The sequence below is a fragment of the Acartia tonsa genome, chromosome 3, assembly GCF_053477335.1.
Source record: "Acartia tonsa isolate MP-2025a chromosome 3, ASM5347733v1, whole genome shotgun sequence".
Classification (NCBI taxonomy): domain Eukaryota; kingdom Metazoa; phylum Arthropoda; class Copepoda; order Calanoida; family Acartiidae; genus Acartia; species Acartia tonsa.
In genome coordinates, this window is record NC_137262.1 from 43,543,519 (window position 1) to 43,558,386 (window position 14,868).

General features: G+C 34.8%; 2 protein-coding genes across 5 annotated transcripts; both read left to right on the plus strand.

Annotated features, from left to right (window-relative positions):
* Positions 1 to 248: 248 nt before the first annotated feature.
* LOC145314280 (uncharacterized) lies at positions 249 to 1,470 on the plus strand. The gene is made up of 4 exons (XM_080154133.1): positions 249 to 322; positions 569 to 732; positions 958 to 995; positions 1,339 to 1,470. Exons 2-4 carry the CDS (start codon positions 569 to 571, stop codon positions 1,443 to 1,445), a joined length of 309 nt encoding a protein of 102 aa, XP_080010259.1. The 5' UTR covers positions 249 to 322; the 3' UTR covers positions 1,446 to 1,470.
* LOC145314275 (ATP synthase mitochondrial F1 complex assembly factor 1) lies at positions 1,408 to 12,629 on the plus strand. Of its 4 annotated transcripts, none has more exons than XM_080154123.1 (11): positions 1,408 to 1,537; positions 3,483 to 3,556; positions 4,006 to 4,105; positions 4,449 to 4,552; positions 4,842 to 4,975; positions 5,167 to 5,238; positions 9,003 to 9,098; positions 9,530 to 9,637; positions 10,291 to 10,372; positions 11,826 to 11,953; positions 12,372 to 12,629. In XM_080154123.1, exons 1-10 carry the CDS (start codon positions 1,524 to 1,526, stop codon positions 11,924 to 11,926), a joined length of 885 nt encoding a protein of 294 aa, XP_080010249.1. In that variant the 5' UTR covers positions 1,408 to 1,523; the 3' UTR covers positions 11,927 to 11,953; positions 12,372 to 12,629. The 4 variants fall into 4 exon arrangements, with proteins under 4 accessions (XP_080010249.1, XP_080010250.1, XP_080010252.1 ...); XM_080154124.1 differs by having other exon boundaries at positions 11,826 to 11,948; XM_080154125.1 differs by having other exon boundaries at positions 1,410 to 1,541; positions 3,487 to 3,556.
* Positions 12,630 to 14,868: the final 2,239 nt, after the last annotated feature.

Consider the following 14,868-nt stretch of genomic DNA (forward strand, 5'->3'; position numbering starts at 1 on the left):
AAGTGATAATTCTATTATTTAACTCTTCTAACTTATCTTTCAAGGGTCTTTGTCGATTGATTTTAGTTTAAAGTTATTAATCATTTAAAGTTTAGATCAAAAAGTAAATAAAAAAATTAAATAATGGCAAAATTATGCTATACATTGTGATATTCAGTGGACAAGTAAAACATAACCTGATCAAACACTAGATACTGAGATATATTAAACATTCTGTTTGTATGAAAACTTGTTCTAATGTCAGTCATCAAATTAGGACTTACTACCTAGTGAAGCAGCCGATTTTCTAGATGAAATAATCCAAACAGAATTTGAACTTGTGGTGAGTTTTATGTTGTTTTTTTTATTTTGGTTGGTAGGGTTCACGCTAGCTCCTTTGCGTTGTCATTTTCCCCCTCATTTTTCTTATCAAATTACCTACTAACTAATCAGAAAAGTAAAAAGTAAAACATAAAAAGTCATACAAAATAAATGCCTGATATAAGATAGTATTAGTTTATGAATTTTAATGACCAAAAGAAATGTTACATATTTCTAATCCACACAGACTATTTTATGTATATTTTAGATGGAAGACGGGTCATTAGAAGAAGTAGGTGACTTGCTATGTCAATTTTTCACCTTGTGCAGCACACAGAATGAGGCAGTAATTGTAGAGCGGCTGCGCTCCTTGCCGCGCTGTGATTTATCCTTGTGCCAATGCGAAGACGAGGATGATGAAAATATGCATAGGTAGGATTCTTAATTGTACGACCTTTGTCTAGTACCTAGTCATAACTGTTCTCTTTTTGGTAAGAAATTTGCCTGTTGATAAAACAGTGTCCTCAACGTCCACATATTTAGTGTTTGTTTAGACTACTTTTAGCCTAATTTAAGGATTCTTAAATGTTTAAGAATGTTTAGTTTCAAATTATCTACTAAATAAATAATAATTCAAATAATATTGTTTTGTTTTAGAACTTTGAATGATATAAATGAAACCGTTGAAGATATGGAGGAAAGTTTTTAGTTTATTTTGTTAATAAAAATAATTGACACTTTGAAATAGTGTACGTACTTTTATTGAGAGAGGGTACATTGGGCTTGTTTATAACAGAAGTCCCTAAAGTCTATAGTTACTTTTCTTATTCATTGGTTGAACAATTTATGCATATGGATTTCGAAGGACATTTTGTTGGAAATAGGCTTATAGAATCTACAATCCATTATACCCCTTGCGAAATAGAAATAGACCTATATCAATTGTTAAGCAGCTAGGATACTTTTGAACGTGATTGTTATTTTTTTTTTCATGCAAAATTTTAATTTGACCAGAAGAAAAAAACTAAAAACTTGTGCAGGTATCCGAACCTGTGCCTCAAGCTCCAATTATTGATGAAGATGGTTTTCAAATGGTGTTAAGAAGTAGTAAAAAGAAACGACAACCTTTGCAAGAGACCAACTAAATTTTTTATTTTTTTTATTTTCAGATTTAATATTTTGTTTAGTGAAAATATAAATGCTATTTTGTTGGTCTGTTTTCAATGGCGAGTTGCTCTAGGAATATTATATTCATTCATTTAAATTTTGGTATTCTTCTAATTTAAAGATTTAATTCATCTTTGATAGGTTTAAAATAAGAATGATATACCAAAAAAGTGCCAAAACTTCCTTAAATTTCAGAATTAAACAAAAGTATTCACAACAACAAAAGATAATTTCCCCCATTAAATCTTTAAAATTAAGCCTCGGTAGACTAACGAACTAAGTGTGTGGTTAAAGAGTAGCTTTGCTAATTAATTTTTTTTATATATTTTTTACAATCATTTGCTATAGAATTAAAATTGTCTAATAAATATAGAAATAATTTTATTTAATTGAACTCTTTTCTTATTAAATGTTCTATTCTAGATAGAATAGTTTTTATATTGTCAATGAAATTGAAACATATTCTTCATTTGTTTTAGATTTAGTTTAAGATTTGATTAACATTGTTATTTAATTTGATCAATACGTAAGACTTTATAAAAGATATAATTTTTAAAAAATACCTACTTTGGAATTAATGAAATAGAAAACACACATATTATGAATAAATAGAATACAGATTTATCTTGTACAAATAACGTCCTAATATAAAAGGGAAGTTTGTGCATAGTGATGTGCACAGCGATTCACCAGGGTGGGATTTAGAGTCAAACTTTTAGGGGGTGAAAAAATAAAAGGTTGTAATTAGTAATTAACAACTCTAATCCTCAAATTTTTATAGCTGGCGAGAAAGGTTAATAATCGTTGTTAGCATTTCCCTAAAGAGGACTATGCTCGAACAAGAGCAAGTGATTCTAAGCATCTTAGATTCTAAATGTTTTTTTTGTGAATATACTAGGGTTATGTTTAATATCGTTCTATAAATTTTAAAAAATAAGATTCACCATAGTTTTATATGAAAAAAACTTTGAAATGTTAGGCATTTTTTGGCTATATACATCAAATGTTTTGTTGAGTTCAAACTGCTGTGACACAAAAATAAACTTTTCAACGAAAAATGTTCATTTAGAAAAAGGGATTGTAACTTGTAATATTGTAAACAGTTTTATTACCTAGTGTATTTTCGTAATTTGCAGTATTTGATTATGCTTTGGAATGTTATTTAATTTTAACCTTCGAACTCATCAAAACATTTGATGATATTTTTCAAAAAAAATGCTTAACATTTCAAAGTTTTATTCATAGAAAACTATGGCGAAACTTATTTTTTTTCTAGTTGGTCTAACTATTAAACATAACCCTAGTATATTCACACAAAAAAGAAATAGTCAGAATCACTGCTGGAAGGTGCTTAGAATCACTTGCTCGCTCGTGGATAGTCCTTTTTAAAAGGAAATTTACTTTTTATTTAATCGGTTTTGCCGAAATCATAATATTAGCCTTTTATCATACTTCTCCAGTAAAGTTTTTATTCCTTTTTCCCAATTACAGTACACGGTAGAAATTGTAATTAAGATTCATCTTTGCCAGATATACTTGAAATATAATTAACTTGTAAGTTTGTTCATCTTTTACGTCATTTCACTTCAAAAGGAGATACATTATATAGAAAAAATCTAGGGGGGAAAAGCACCACTAAGATACCTTAAATATTGGGTAAATTGATTTTTAAGAAAAGGAAAAATTAGCCTATGGGTCCTTAAAAAAAAAACTACCGACTGTTCTTTCTATTTCATGATGAAGGATGTGGACAAAAAAAAACTGCCAAAACTCTTTCTTAATCCTATGAACTTTGACAAACAAAAATACCTTACTACTTTGTAAATTAGGATTTGTATTACTCAGATTTTATTATTAGTAGAAAAAATTAATTATACCAAATCAATATAAGCTCCGATTTGATTTATACATTTACATAAACTTTACTATTTGGATAAGAAAACGCAGCTTTTTTTCTGGCCATCCTTGTAATTTATATTTGATCTATGTGAATGAATGTAATTGGTATCCTCTGTTAGAATAATTGGACTAGTCAGAAACACTGCTCCACTTCATAATTATACAAGATTCTCTCTCACACAGTTTAGAGGTATCTATCATACCTTATATTTAATTAATTTTAGAACATTATTTTTGCTTAATTTGGGGGTTTCTATACCTAAAAAGTTTATCACGGCTCTGTCATGCCAATTTTTTTTTTGTCTGATTTTGACTTATTATTTAGAATAGTTGAAAAAAATTTCTAGTTTTTACGTCTATATGTGCATTACCTATCACATATTTTTTTTTAATTCGAATGTGAATTAAAAATCATTGTAAAGTTTTCCAGTATGGCTTCGAAACCGATTAATAGAACTGGTTCTAAGCAATACTGAAAAACAATGTACTGTATGTATCGTATTCAGACAATTTTCCACAAATGTTTAATACCACTTTTGTAAGCCCAGGCCTACGGTTCCTTGGTTTTTATTTTATAATTTTTTGTTTTAATATTCGCGTAAAGCTGTTTATAATACGATGCGAAAATAACTATTTTAGGATTCCGTACAACAGCCATCATGAGTGAGGAACAGATTGAAGAATTAAAACAAAACCCTTACTACTCTAAATATGCTGATAAAATTGCCAAACTACAAAAGTAAGTTTATTTTTTTAACTTTTGAATCTGGTGTATTTTGCGGTAAAAGATCAAGATAATACCTAGCTATTCCAGATTATTTTCAGCCGTTTGACCTCTCAAATTCTTTAAAATATAATTTTGAAGATTATCGACCCCAGGCATATTTTACCATGAAGTGCACCTGATCCCAAATTTCAGATAACTACATTGGAAAGCCATATTAAATGTTTATGTAAATCATAAAATGAAAAATTTTAGATGGATTTTATAATCTTATCCTGAAACCTTAATTGGAAATTTTGATGCAAAGAATCTTCTCGATAAAAAACACAAAAATGCCAATAATAAGACTTCTTTTCAGTACATCCCCAGAGGAATTTCTTGGTCGGTTGTCTGCCCATGATGAAAGAAAGAAGGCGGTGGCTGCGGCTGCACCTGAAAACCAGCGCGATTTCTCTTTTCCAGGTAAAAATTAACATTAGAGCCTTTTTTTGTATCGGCTGGTGTTTAGAAAGGTAAATGGATGTCACACTAGTCTCCGAAAATTTATAATAGCGTTATCTTATTCGTTGACTTAATAACTTTGGGGACTTTTATTGATTTTATTATTATTAAAGATGTACATCAATTTATCGGCCATTGTCTTATCCCTTTAGATCCCTGCATGTTAAAACATATGTATATAGAAAACTATTGCGAGTATCTTTTTACAATGTTACAAGGTATTCCAGTCATTAAAGTTGTTATTGTTTAGGCAGGCCAATGCCAAAGATGTCAGCCGACACCAGTGGGGAAAAGTCACTGGAGAAAATTATGAAGGTTGATCTACTTAGGGATAAAACGCCGGAAGAAATCACGGAAATCTGGACCAAATTTTTTGCTAAGCAGGTAATTTACAACGTGTTTTGAAGCTTACATTTGGGAGATAATTCATATGCTAAAACTATTTTACCTCTGTTAAACATTTCATTAAAATTTTTATTAGCGCATTTCTATTACTTATGAAATTTTTAGAGTTATATTGTGTATAAAACTATTCAGAAAAGAATACATTTTGTTACAATCAATGATTTTTTTAGGAGAAAATCTGCGCTGTTATTCCAGCAGAAACATATAAAATTATGCAGCAACGTTTTAGTGAATTCAAAACGGTAAGATATTAAATATTCAAGGATTTTTATTGTGTTATTTCTTACGTTTCTTCTAGATTCTAGATATATTTTAAAGTTAAGGGGGGGGTTTTTAATGCAACCATCTCGTAATCAGTGATTAAATTGTACTTAGAATTCGAATTTCGATCTGAAATTTTGCATGAGTAATCCTTGGTAGGTCTATTTTCCCTAAATCGAACAAAAAGTTGGAAAAGTAGCGGCTGGCAGCACAGCCGTTTAGCCGTTTTTTGACTATTTTCAGGGCAAATTCATCATTAATTACGTAGGAATCAACTTTTAAAAACTTATTTTTGGTTTTATTCATGGTAAATGATAGCAATAACCATTTTTTAAATTTCTAGTACCAGCTGCTAAACGGCTAGAACCGGCTGAAAACGGCTGGGAGCTGCAAAGAGTATGAAGGGTAGATATGGCTTGTGACGTGTCTAGGGGTAGTTTTTTATGGCTGCTGAGCTCAAAAATACTTCCAAAAATAATGGCAGCCCATCCATATGGCAGCTGGGTAACAGCTGCAGCTCAGCTGGGAGCGGACAAGAGTAGAATGAGTACATAGGGCTTGTGACGTGTCTAGGGGTAGGTTTTTATGGGTGCTGAGCTCAAAAATACTACCAAAAATAGTGGCGGCTCATCCATATGGCAGCTGGGTAACAGCTGCAGCTCAGCTGGGAGTGGCCAAGAGTAGAATGAGTACATAGGGCTTGTGACATGTCTAGGGTTAGGTTATTATGGGTGCTGAGCTCAAAAATGCTACCTAAAATAGTGGCAGCCCATCCATATGGCAGCTGGGTAACAGCTGTAGCTCAGCTGGGAGTAGCCAAGAGTAGAATGAGAAGATAGGGCTTGAGATGTGTCTAGGGGTAGGTTTTTATGAATGCTGAGCTCAAAATTACTACCAAAAATAGTGGTGGTCCATCCATATGGTTGCTGGGTAACAGGGGTAGATCTGAGCTCAAAAATACTACCAAAAATAGTGGCGGCCCATCCATATTGCAGCTTGGTAACAGCTGCAGCTCAGCTGGGAGCAGCCAAGAGTAAAATGAGTACATAGGGCTTGTGACGTGTGAAGAATATCACAAAATTTATTATTTCAGTAGAATTAAACTTCTCCCAATTAACATTATAACTTCATTTCATGGACATATTACTAGTAACAGTTTCTTAATTTCTAGATTTCACTGAAAACTACCAATAACGTCTGAAAACAGTTATCAACAGCCAAAAGTATATGTTGTAGATATAGCATGTAACATTTCTAGGGGTAGGGGTTTTTAACTTTTTATGGGGGTGTTGAGCTCAAAAACACTACCAATAATAGTTGGGGCCAATCCATATGGCCGCTGGGTAACAGCTACAGCTGAGCAGCAGCCTTTACCTTGATGCCATATGGATGGGCCTTTCTATTTTTGGGGAGTATTAATAAGCTTGGCACCTATAAAAATTTACCCCACACATCACAAGCTTTGTCTTAAACTTTTACCTTTTTCTGTTGGTAACTGTTCTCAGCCAATTTCAGCTGTTTAACAACTAAATCAATACTGAAATATTCAATATTTGGTTATCCTTCAATAGTCCTAAAAGTGCCTATAGCTTAAACAACAGCTTACTGCACAGCTGCAGCTGTTACCCAGCAACCATATGGATGGGCATCCACTATTTTTGGTGGTTTTTTTGAGCTTAGCACCTATTCAAACCTACCCCTTGACACGTCACAAGCCCTATGTACCCATTTTACCCTTGGCTGCTTCCAGAAGAGCTGCAGCTGTTACAAAGCTGCAATATGGATGGGCCGCCACTATTTTTGGTAGTATTTTTGAGCTCAGACCTACCCCTGTTACCCAGCAACCATATGGATGGACCACCACTATTTTTAGTAGTAAATTTGAGCTCAGCATTCATAAAAACCTACCCCTAGACACATCACAAGCCCTATCTTCTCATTCTACCCTTGGCCACTCCCAGCTGAGCTGCAGCTGTTACCCGGCTGCCATATGGATGGGCCGCCTCTATTTTTGGTATTTTTTTTTAGCTTAGCACCCATAAAAACCTACCCCTAGACACATCACAATCCCTATCTACTCATTCTACTCTTGGCCGCTCCCAGCTGAGCTGCAGCTGTTACCCAGCTGCCTTATGAAAGTCCATTACTAATTTTGGTAGCATTTTTGAGCTCAGCACCCATAAAAACCTACCCCTAGACACGTCACAAGCCCAATCTACTCATTCTACTCTTGGCCGCTCCCAGCTGAGCTGCAGCTGTTACCCAGCTGCCATATGGATGGGCCGCCACTATTTTTGGTAGTATTTTTGAGCTTAGAACCCATAAAAACCTACCCCTAGACACGTCACAAGCCCAATCTACTCATTCTACTCTTGGCCGCTCCCAGCTGAGCTGCAGCTGTTACCCAGCTGCCATATGGATGGGCCGCCACTATTTTTGGTAGTATTTTTGAGCTTAGAACCCATAAAAACCTACCCCTAGAAACGTCACAAGCCCAATCTACTCATTCTACTCTTGGCCGCTCCCAGCTGAGCTGCAGCTGTTACCCAGCTGCCATATGGATGGGCCGCCACTATTTTTGGTAGTATTTTTGAGCTCAGCACCCATAAAAACCTAACCCTAGACACGTCACAAGCCCTATCTACTCATTCTACTCTTGGCCGCTCCCAGCTGAGCTGCAGCTGTTACCCAGCTGCCATATGGATGGGCCGCCACTATTTTTGGTAGTATTTTTTAGCTTAGAACCCATAAAAACCTACCCCTAGACACGTCACAAGCCCAATCTACTCATTCTACTCTTGGCCGCTCCCAGCTGAGCTGCAGCTGTTACCCAGCTGCCATATGGATGGGCCGCCACTATTTTTGGTAGTATTTTTGAGCTCAGCACCCATAAAAACCTACCCCTAGACACGTCACAAGCCCTATGTACTCATTCTACTCTTGGCCGCTCCCAGCTGAGCTGCAGCTGTTACCCAGCTGCCATATGGATTGGCGGCCACTATTTTTGGTAGTATTTTTGAGCTCAGCAGCCATAAAAACCTACCCCTAGATACGTCACAAGCCATATCTACCCTTCATACTCTTGGCAGCTCCCAGCCGTTTAGCAGCTGGTACTATAAATTTAAAAAATGGTTATAGCTATCATTTACCATGAATTAAACCCAAAATATGTTTTTAAAAGTTGATTCCTACGTAATTAATGATGAATTTGCCCTGAAAATAGGCAAAAAACGGCTTAACGGCTGAGCTGCCAGCCGCCAGCCGTTACTTTTCCAACTTTTTGTTCGATTTAGGGAAAATAGACCTACCAAGGATTACTCATGAAAAATTTCAGATCGAAATTCGAATTCTAAGTGCCATTTAATCACTGATTACGAGATGGTTGCATTAAAAACCCCCCCCTTAGTCGTATGTAAGTAACATTTTAAAAAGTTATGTATTTGAAGAGGTAAATTGTCACTAAAAGAAGCCTTTAAAGTTCAAATGTAAAAGAAGATTATTTTATTCACCTTTCATTAAAGAACATATTCCGTAAAATTATGTTCTTGAAACTTTATGATAATACTAGTTGCTTCGCCTCTAGCCTCTAGGGGAGTGCTGGAGAGGGTAGGAAAATAGACTAAAATCACCCCTTTACAGTTATAAAGATTTCCTAAAAGGTACAACCTTTTCTGACCATAAATTTCCGATACTTTTACCTTCAGACAAAAAACCTTATAAAGTTATAGGATATGTTTTTCTTTAGTTTTTGTTCCCTATACCTCGCAAGAACGGTTACGAATTCGTGATGGTACAATTTCTGAACAATGAGGCTCATTTTACCACTCTCATCAATTTCCAGGTAATAACTTGTATATTTTTATTATTATAGTCTCCCGAAATATATAAAATTGGATAATAAATCATTAAGTAATAAATTTATTTTTAGTGTTATCCTTTTATATAAAGCTGTAAGTATTTTTGAACTGAAGCCTTATATTACCTACTTTTAGATTTAAGTCTTGAGGGTGGCGTCAATCTATTCCTCTCAGTTTTTTCGAATACAGAGCCCCAAGATACAAGAGGGGCAACCGCTAGTAAAGTAATAGAGTAGCTGTGCTCAAAATATCGTCCCCAAAAATAACATCTCTTAAAAACTTCGGGTCGAGAAGTTGTGTTACAAATTTTAGAGAAGATTTGCATTATTGTTTTTATTCGAGTCACTCACATTGTGATCTCATAAAACCATAATCATAGGAAAGCAATGATTTTTTAAAAAACTTTATTATTAAGGCTCACAAGGAGAACGCGCCAGAATGTCTGGGTATGGTCCACTACACAGAACTTATGGAGGACAAAGGAATAGTTCTTATGGTTGGAGAATATGATAAGGATACACTGGTAATTTTTACATTAGGCTAGGTTAAGTAGGACGATTTTTTCCAAATGCTTAGGTTAGAATACATAGTAATACGGAGGTTAAAAGGGAATAGTTCTTATGGTTGGAGAATATGATAAAGATACTTTGGTAATTTTTACATTAGGCTAAGTTAAGTTGGACGATTTTTCCAAATGCTTAGAATATATAGTTAATTTTGTAGAAATAAAGGAGTTGGTAGGTATAATGTTTGTAGAATATGATAAGGATACTATGGTAAGTTTTTGATTAAGCTAGGTTCAGTAAGAAGGACTTTTTCCACCAAATAATTGAATAAGAATTCATATTTAATTTGGAAAGAATAAAATTAGTTGTGGAATATTCATGGATACAGTGTTTAGTTTGGGCATAGGCTATGTGAGGTATAACGAGATTTAATTGATAGTTGTAGATAGAGGTTTCTATAAAAGCGACAGTTTAGTATTTTTACTGTTTGGTTTTCTAAAATTAGACTAGGTTGTATAGAAGAATCTTATTACTCTTGGTTATTCATGAAGGTTTTGTAATTTTTAATGTTATGAAAATTGTTAAAAAATTTGTTTTTTCGTTTTTGGATGGTTTAGTTATTTTTCCAATAATATCATGTAATACCCCCGCCAATAGTAAACAATTTCAGGGGGAGGGAGAGGCCCACCTGCTGGCAATACAGACTCTCAGATATTTTGGACAAAATAATGACAAACTTTTAAACCACCTTTACAGGAAAAGTTTAATATAAAATAGGAGGTTTTCTCAACTTTTCAGCTTTTACTAACCAAGAAATCAATTCGAAAAAAATAAGAAAACATACATAAGATTTTCAGCTGTCGTTGGGGGTCAACACATAGTAGATTTGACGACTTAGTAGATCTCCCCCTCAAATAATAGCTGTATTAGTTTGGAATAGGGACAGATTTAATGATTGAAAAAAAGTTTGAACTTTTTTCACTTACCATATCCGCTATGTTTTAAAATCTAATTTTAGAAAAAAAAGTTCTTAAACTTTTCCTTACAGCTTTTTTTCAACTTAAAAATTACACGATATAAACTGATTAAAAACACTCAACACCTAAATCTCATGAAAATATAGATAATTAATCATTTTTTTAGGTTCCCTTCTAACTTCCGATATGTGTGAAACAAATTTTATTAACCACCTAAGTAAGACAACAATAATAGATATAAAATTTTAAGTTTGCAAAATAATTATACATTTTGTACATATTTCAATTTTGAAACAAGAATTAAAAATTCAAATTAGATTTAATTTTACTTGGAAAACTTGAAGGTTGAACATTTTAACTTGTAATTCTAAATTGGATTAATTAAAAAGCAAAATATCTCATTCTGCAATTGGACTGTACTTACCCCTTCATTTTCTGCGTTTCTGAAATGTCGTCGTGTTAAGCTTTAGGGGTTTTTTTTTTTTGGGGGGGGGGGAGATGGTATGCAATGCATATCCGAAAATAAGATTGCCTAAGACAAAAGTTACCCCCATGCAAAGAAAACAATATTTGAAATACTAAATAAACAAGTTTTGTTTTGGGTTGAGTTTGCCAAGGCTAAGCTAGGATAAGTTCCTTAAATAGGCTCCCTAATGTCTTCCAGAAGTCTCGGAAGGTTAACAGAAATTGAATATTTATGGATAAAAAAAATTATAAAGAGGGGAGGTAGTTTTGTATTCATTAAAAAGGATTTTACCCAAAAAATTCTGTAAAACTTTTCTGTGCCCATTAACTAAATTCCTAATAAAATGTACAAAGGAATTTTTCTTGTTATTACATTTGCTAATTTTTATGCAAATATGTAAAATTATACAACTATATTTAAAAGTAAAATTTTTGATAGCGTAACTATTTTACAATTTACTTATGTACACGTATTTAAATATGCTTTTTTATTTTCTATAAATAAAGGCTTTTATGTTTTTGCCTAGGTAGTAATTTGTCCAAATTACTTTTACCGTTTCTCATAATCCGTTAACTTCCTTTTTTAATTTATCTATTTTCTATTTGCACCCTATTTGAATATTTTTGAAATCTTCGACTATATTTGACGTATTTGCTATGCTATTTCTTATACCTATGCTTTAATATACTCTTACGTCACTAGATTTATAAGTCATTTTTAAGTTTCAAAATTTGTATAGCTTTGTATTAAACTTTTCCGTAAACAGATTTACGTATGACATAACGGACTTCAACCATCTGGACTTGATAGCCCAACTTGAATCTGATTTCCCTCAGTCAGTGTTGCCAGCCGGGCCGGCCTAGTTAGTGTTGCCAGCCTAAACATGTAAGGTTAGGGTTGTAGAGTTGGATAGATTGCTATTCTACCTAGGACATTACAAAATTAGTTTTGAACAGACAGATAATATGTTGTAGGTACAGGTTTTACCTACTAGATTAAAAATGAGAGTCGAGAAAGAAAAAAAATATATTCTTAAGATATTCTTTAAAGCTATCATAGAATTGGGCAATAGGTCAATTTGTTTTTCAGTGCAGTTCCCTGCCTTTTTAGAATATTTTACTTATTTCTATAATTTAGGGGGCTTTCAAAAAGTGTCATTAAATCTATAACATCCTTTGTGAATGTCAGTATTAAAATATCCACATATTTTGCATAACTATTTTTCGCAAAAAGCTGAATGATGCTTTTTGTATACCCCCATAAAACATTATGCAAATACACATTTGTAAGTTTATATTTTTATTTCAGGACGCACGAGAAGCCAAATGTTTAGCCGACCAAGTGGAAATATATTACAGCAAACCAACAGATTCCAGAAAAGAAATTATGGAAAAATTTAAAAATAGACCCATGTACTTTGATCATAATGATCTTATTAAAGAGTTCAATAGTATTGCTATCAATTAGATTTATAAAAACATCATAATTTCAATTTTTTATTAATAGTTTTGTTATGTATTTAGTTTTATTTCATAAATAAAACTTGATTGTTTTATTAAAATAAAAGTTTTTATCTGCAAAGCCACTCTACAGATCTTGACCTTTGTCGGAAGCTGCATTATTATACAAACTACCATTCTTGACTTGATCGGTTATCAAGTTATTGCGAACACAAATTGTAAATAAAAAATTAGTATTAACATTTATTGAACATTGATACATTTAATATACAAGAAATTTATGAAACATCTAGAAACAATAAAAAAATATTAAAAAAACCAGCAGTATAAATTGGATTTAAATTTTGAAAATCACAGAATTACTTAAAAAGGGGGGGGTTTTTAATGCAACCATCTCGTAATCAATGTATAAATGGCACTTAGAAATCGAATTTTGATCTGAAATTTTGCATGAGTAATCCTTGGTAGGTCTATTTTCCCTAAATCGAACAAAAAGTTGGAAAAGTAACGGCTGGCAGCTGGCGGCTCAGCCGTTTAGCCGTTTTTGCCTATTTTCAGGGCAAATTCATCATTAATTACGTAGGAATCAACTTTTAAAAACATATTTTTGGTTTAATTCATGTTAAATGATAACAATAACCATTTTTAAAATTTCTAGTACCAGCTGCTAAACGGCTAGAACCGGATGAAAACGGCTGGGAGCCGCCAAGAGTATGAAGAGTAGATAGTGCATGTGACATGTCTAGGGGTATGTTTTTATGGTTGCTGAGCTCAAAAATGCTACCAAAATTAGTGGTGGTCCATCCATATGGCAGCTGGGTAAGAGCTGCAGCTCAGCTGGGAACGGCCAAGAGTAAATTGAGTAGATAGGGCTTGTGACGTGTCTAGGGGTAGGTTTTTATGGGTGCTGAGCTTAATACTACTACCAAAAATAGAAGCTGCCCATCCATATAGCAGCTGGGTAACGGCTGCAGCTCACCTAAGAGCGGCCAGGAGTATGAAAAGTAGATAGGGCTTGTGACATGTTTAGGGGTAGGTTTTTAAGGTTGCTGAGCTCAAAAATGCTACCAAAAATAGTGGCAGCCCATCCCTATGGCAGCTGGGTAACAGCTGCAGCTCAGCTGGGAGCGGCCAAGAGTAGAATCAGTAGATAGGGCTTGTGCCGTGTCTAGGGGTAGGTTTTTATGTGTGCTGAGCTCAATACTACTACAAAAATAGTGGCGACCAATCCACATGGCAGCTGGGTAATGGCTGCAGCTCAGCTGAGAGCGGCCAAGAGTATAATGAGTAGATAGGGCTTGTGACGTGTCTAGGGGTAGGTTTTTAGGGATGCTGAGCTCAAAAATACTACTAAAAATAGTTGCAGCCCATCCATATGGCAGCTGGGTAACAGCTGCAGCTCAGCTGGGAGCGGCCAAGAGTAGAATCAGTAGATAGGGCTTGTGCCGTGTCTAGGGGTAGGTTTTTATGTTTGCTGAGCTTAATACTACTACAAAAATAGTGGCGACCAATCCACATGGCAGCTGGGTAATGGCTGCAGCTCAGCTGAGAGCGGCCAAGAGTAGAATGAGTAGATAGGGCTTGTGACGTGTCTAGGGGTAGGTTTTTAGGGGTGCTGAGCTCAAAAATACTAACAAAAATAGGGGCGGCCCATCCACATGGCAGCTGGGTAACAGCTACAGCTCAGCTGGACACGTCACAAGCCCTATGTACTCATTATACTCTTGGCCGCTCCCAGCTGAGATGCAGCTGTCACCCAGCTGCCATATGGATAGGCCACAACTATTTTTGGTAGTATTTTTGAGCTCAGCACCCATTAAAACCTAACCCTAATCACCTCACAAGCTCTATGTACTCATTCTACTCTTGGCCGCTCCCAGCTGAGCTGTAGCTGTTACCCAGCTGCCATATCAATGGATTGGCGGCCACTATTTTTGGTAGTATTTTTGAGCTCAGCACCCATTAAAACCTAACCCTAGACACCTCACAAGCCCTATGTACTCATTCTACTCTTGGCCGCTCCTAGCTGAGCTGTAGCTGTTACCCAGCTGCCATGTGGATTGGTCGCCACTATTTTTGGTAGCAGTTTTGAGCTCAGCAACCATAAAAACCTACCCCTAAACATGTCACAAGCCCCATCTACTCATTCTACTCTTGGCCACTCCAAGGTGAGCTGCGGCCGTTACCCAGCTGCCATATGGATTGGCGGCCACTATTTTTGGTAGTATTTTTGAGCTCAGCACCCATTAAAACCTAACCCTAGACACCTTACAAGCCCTATGTACTCATTCTACTCTTGGCCGCTCCCAGCTGAGCTGTAGCTGTTACCCAGCTGCCATGTGGAT

What these genes read in the sequence shown, in the direction of transcription:
- LOC145314280 (XM_080154133.1), top strand. Translation starts at nt 569, where the DNA reads ATGGAAGACGGGTCATTAGAAGAAGTAGGTGACTTGCTATGTCAATTT. An exon ending in GATGATGAAAATATGCATAG is followed by an intron (nt 733 to 957) that starts GTAGGATTCTTA and finishes GTTTTGTTTTAG; the next exon opens with AACTTTGAATGATATAAATG. An exon ending in TGAAACCGTTGAAGATATGG is followed by an intron (nt 996 to 1,338) that starts AGGAAAGTTTTT and finishes AAAAACTTGTGC; the next exon opens with AGGTATCCGAACCTGTGCCT.
- LOC145314275 (XM_080154123.1), top strand. An exon ending in AAAATTGCCAAACTACAAAA is followed by an intron (nt 4,106 to 4,448) that starts GTAAGTTTATTT and finishes ACTTCTTTTCAG; the next exon opens with TACATCCCCAGAGGAATTTC. An exon ending in CAAACTTTTAAACCACCTTT is followed by an intron (nt 10,373 to 11,825) that starts ACAGGAAAAGTT and finishes ACTTTTCCGTAA; the next exon opens with ACAGATTTACGTATGACATA.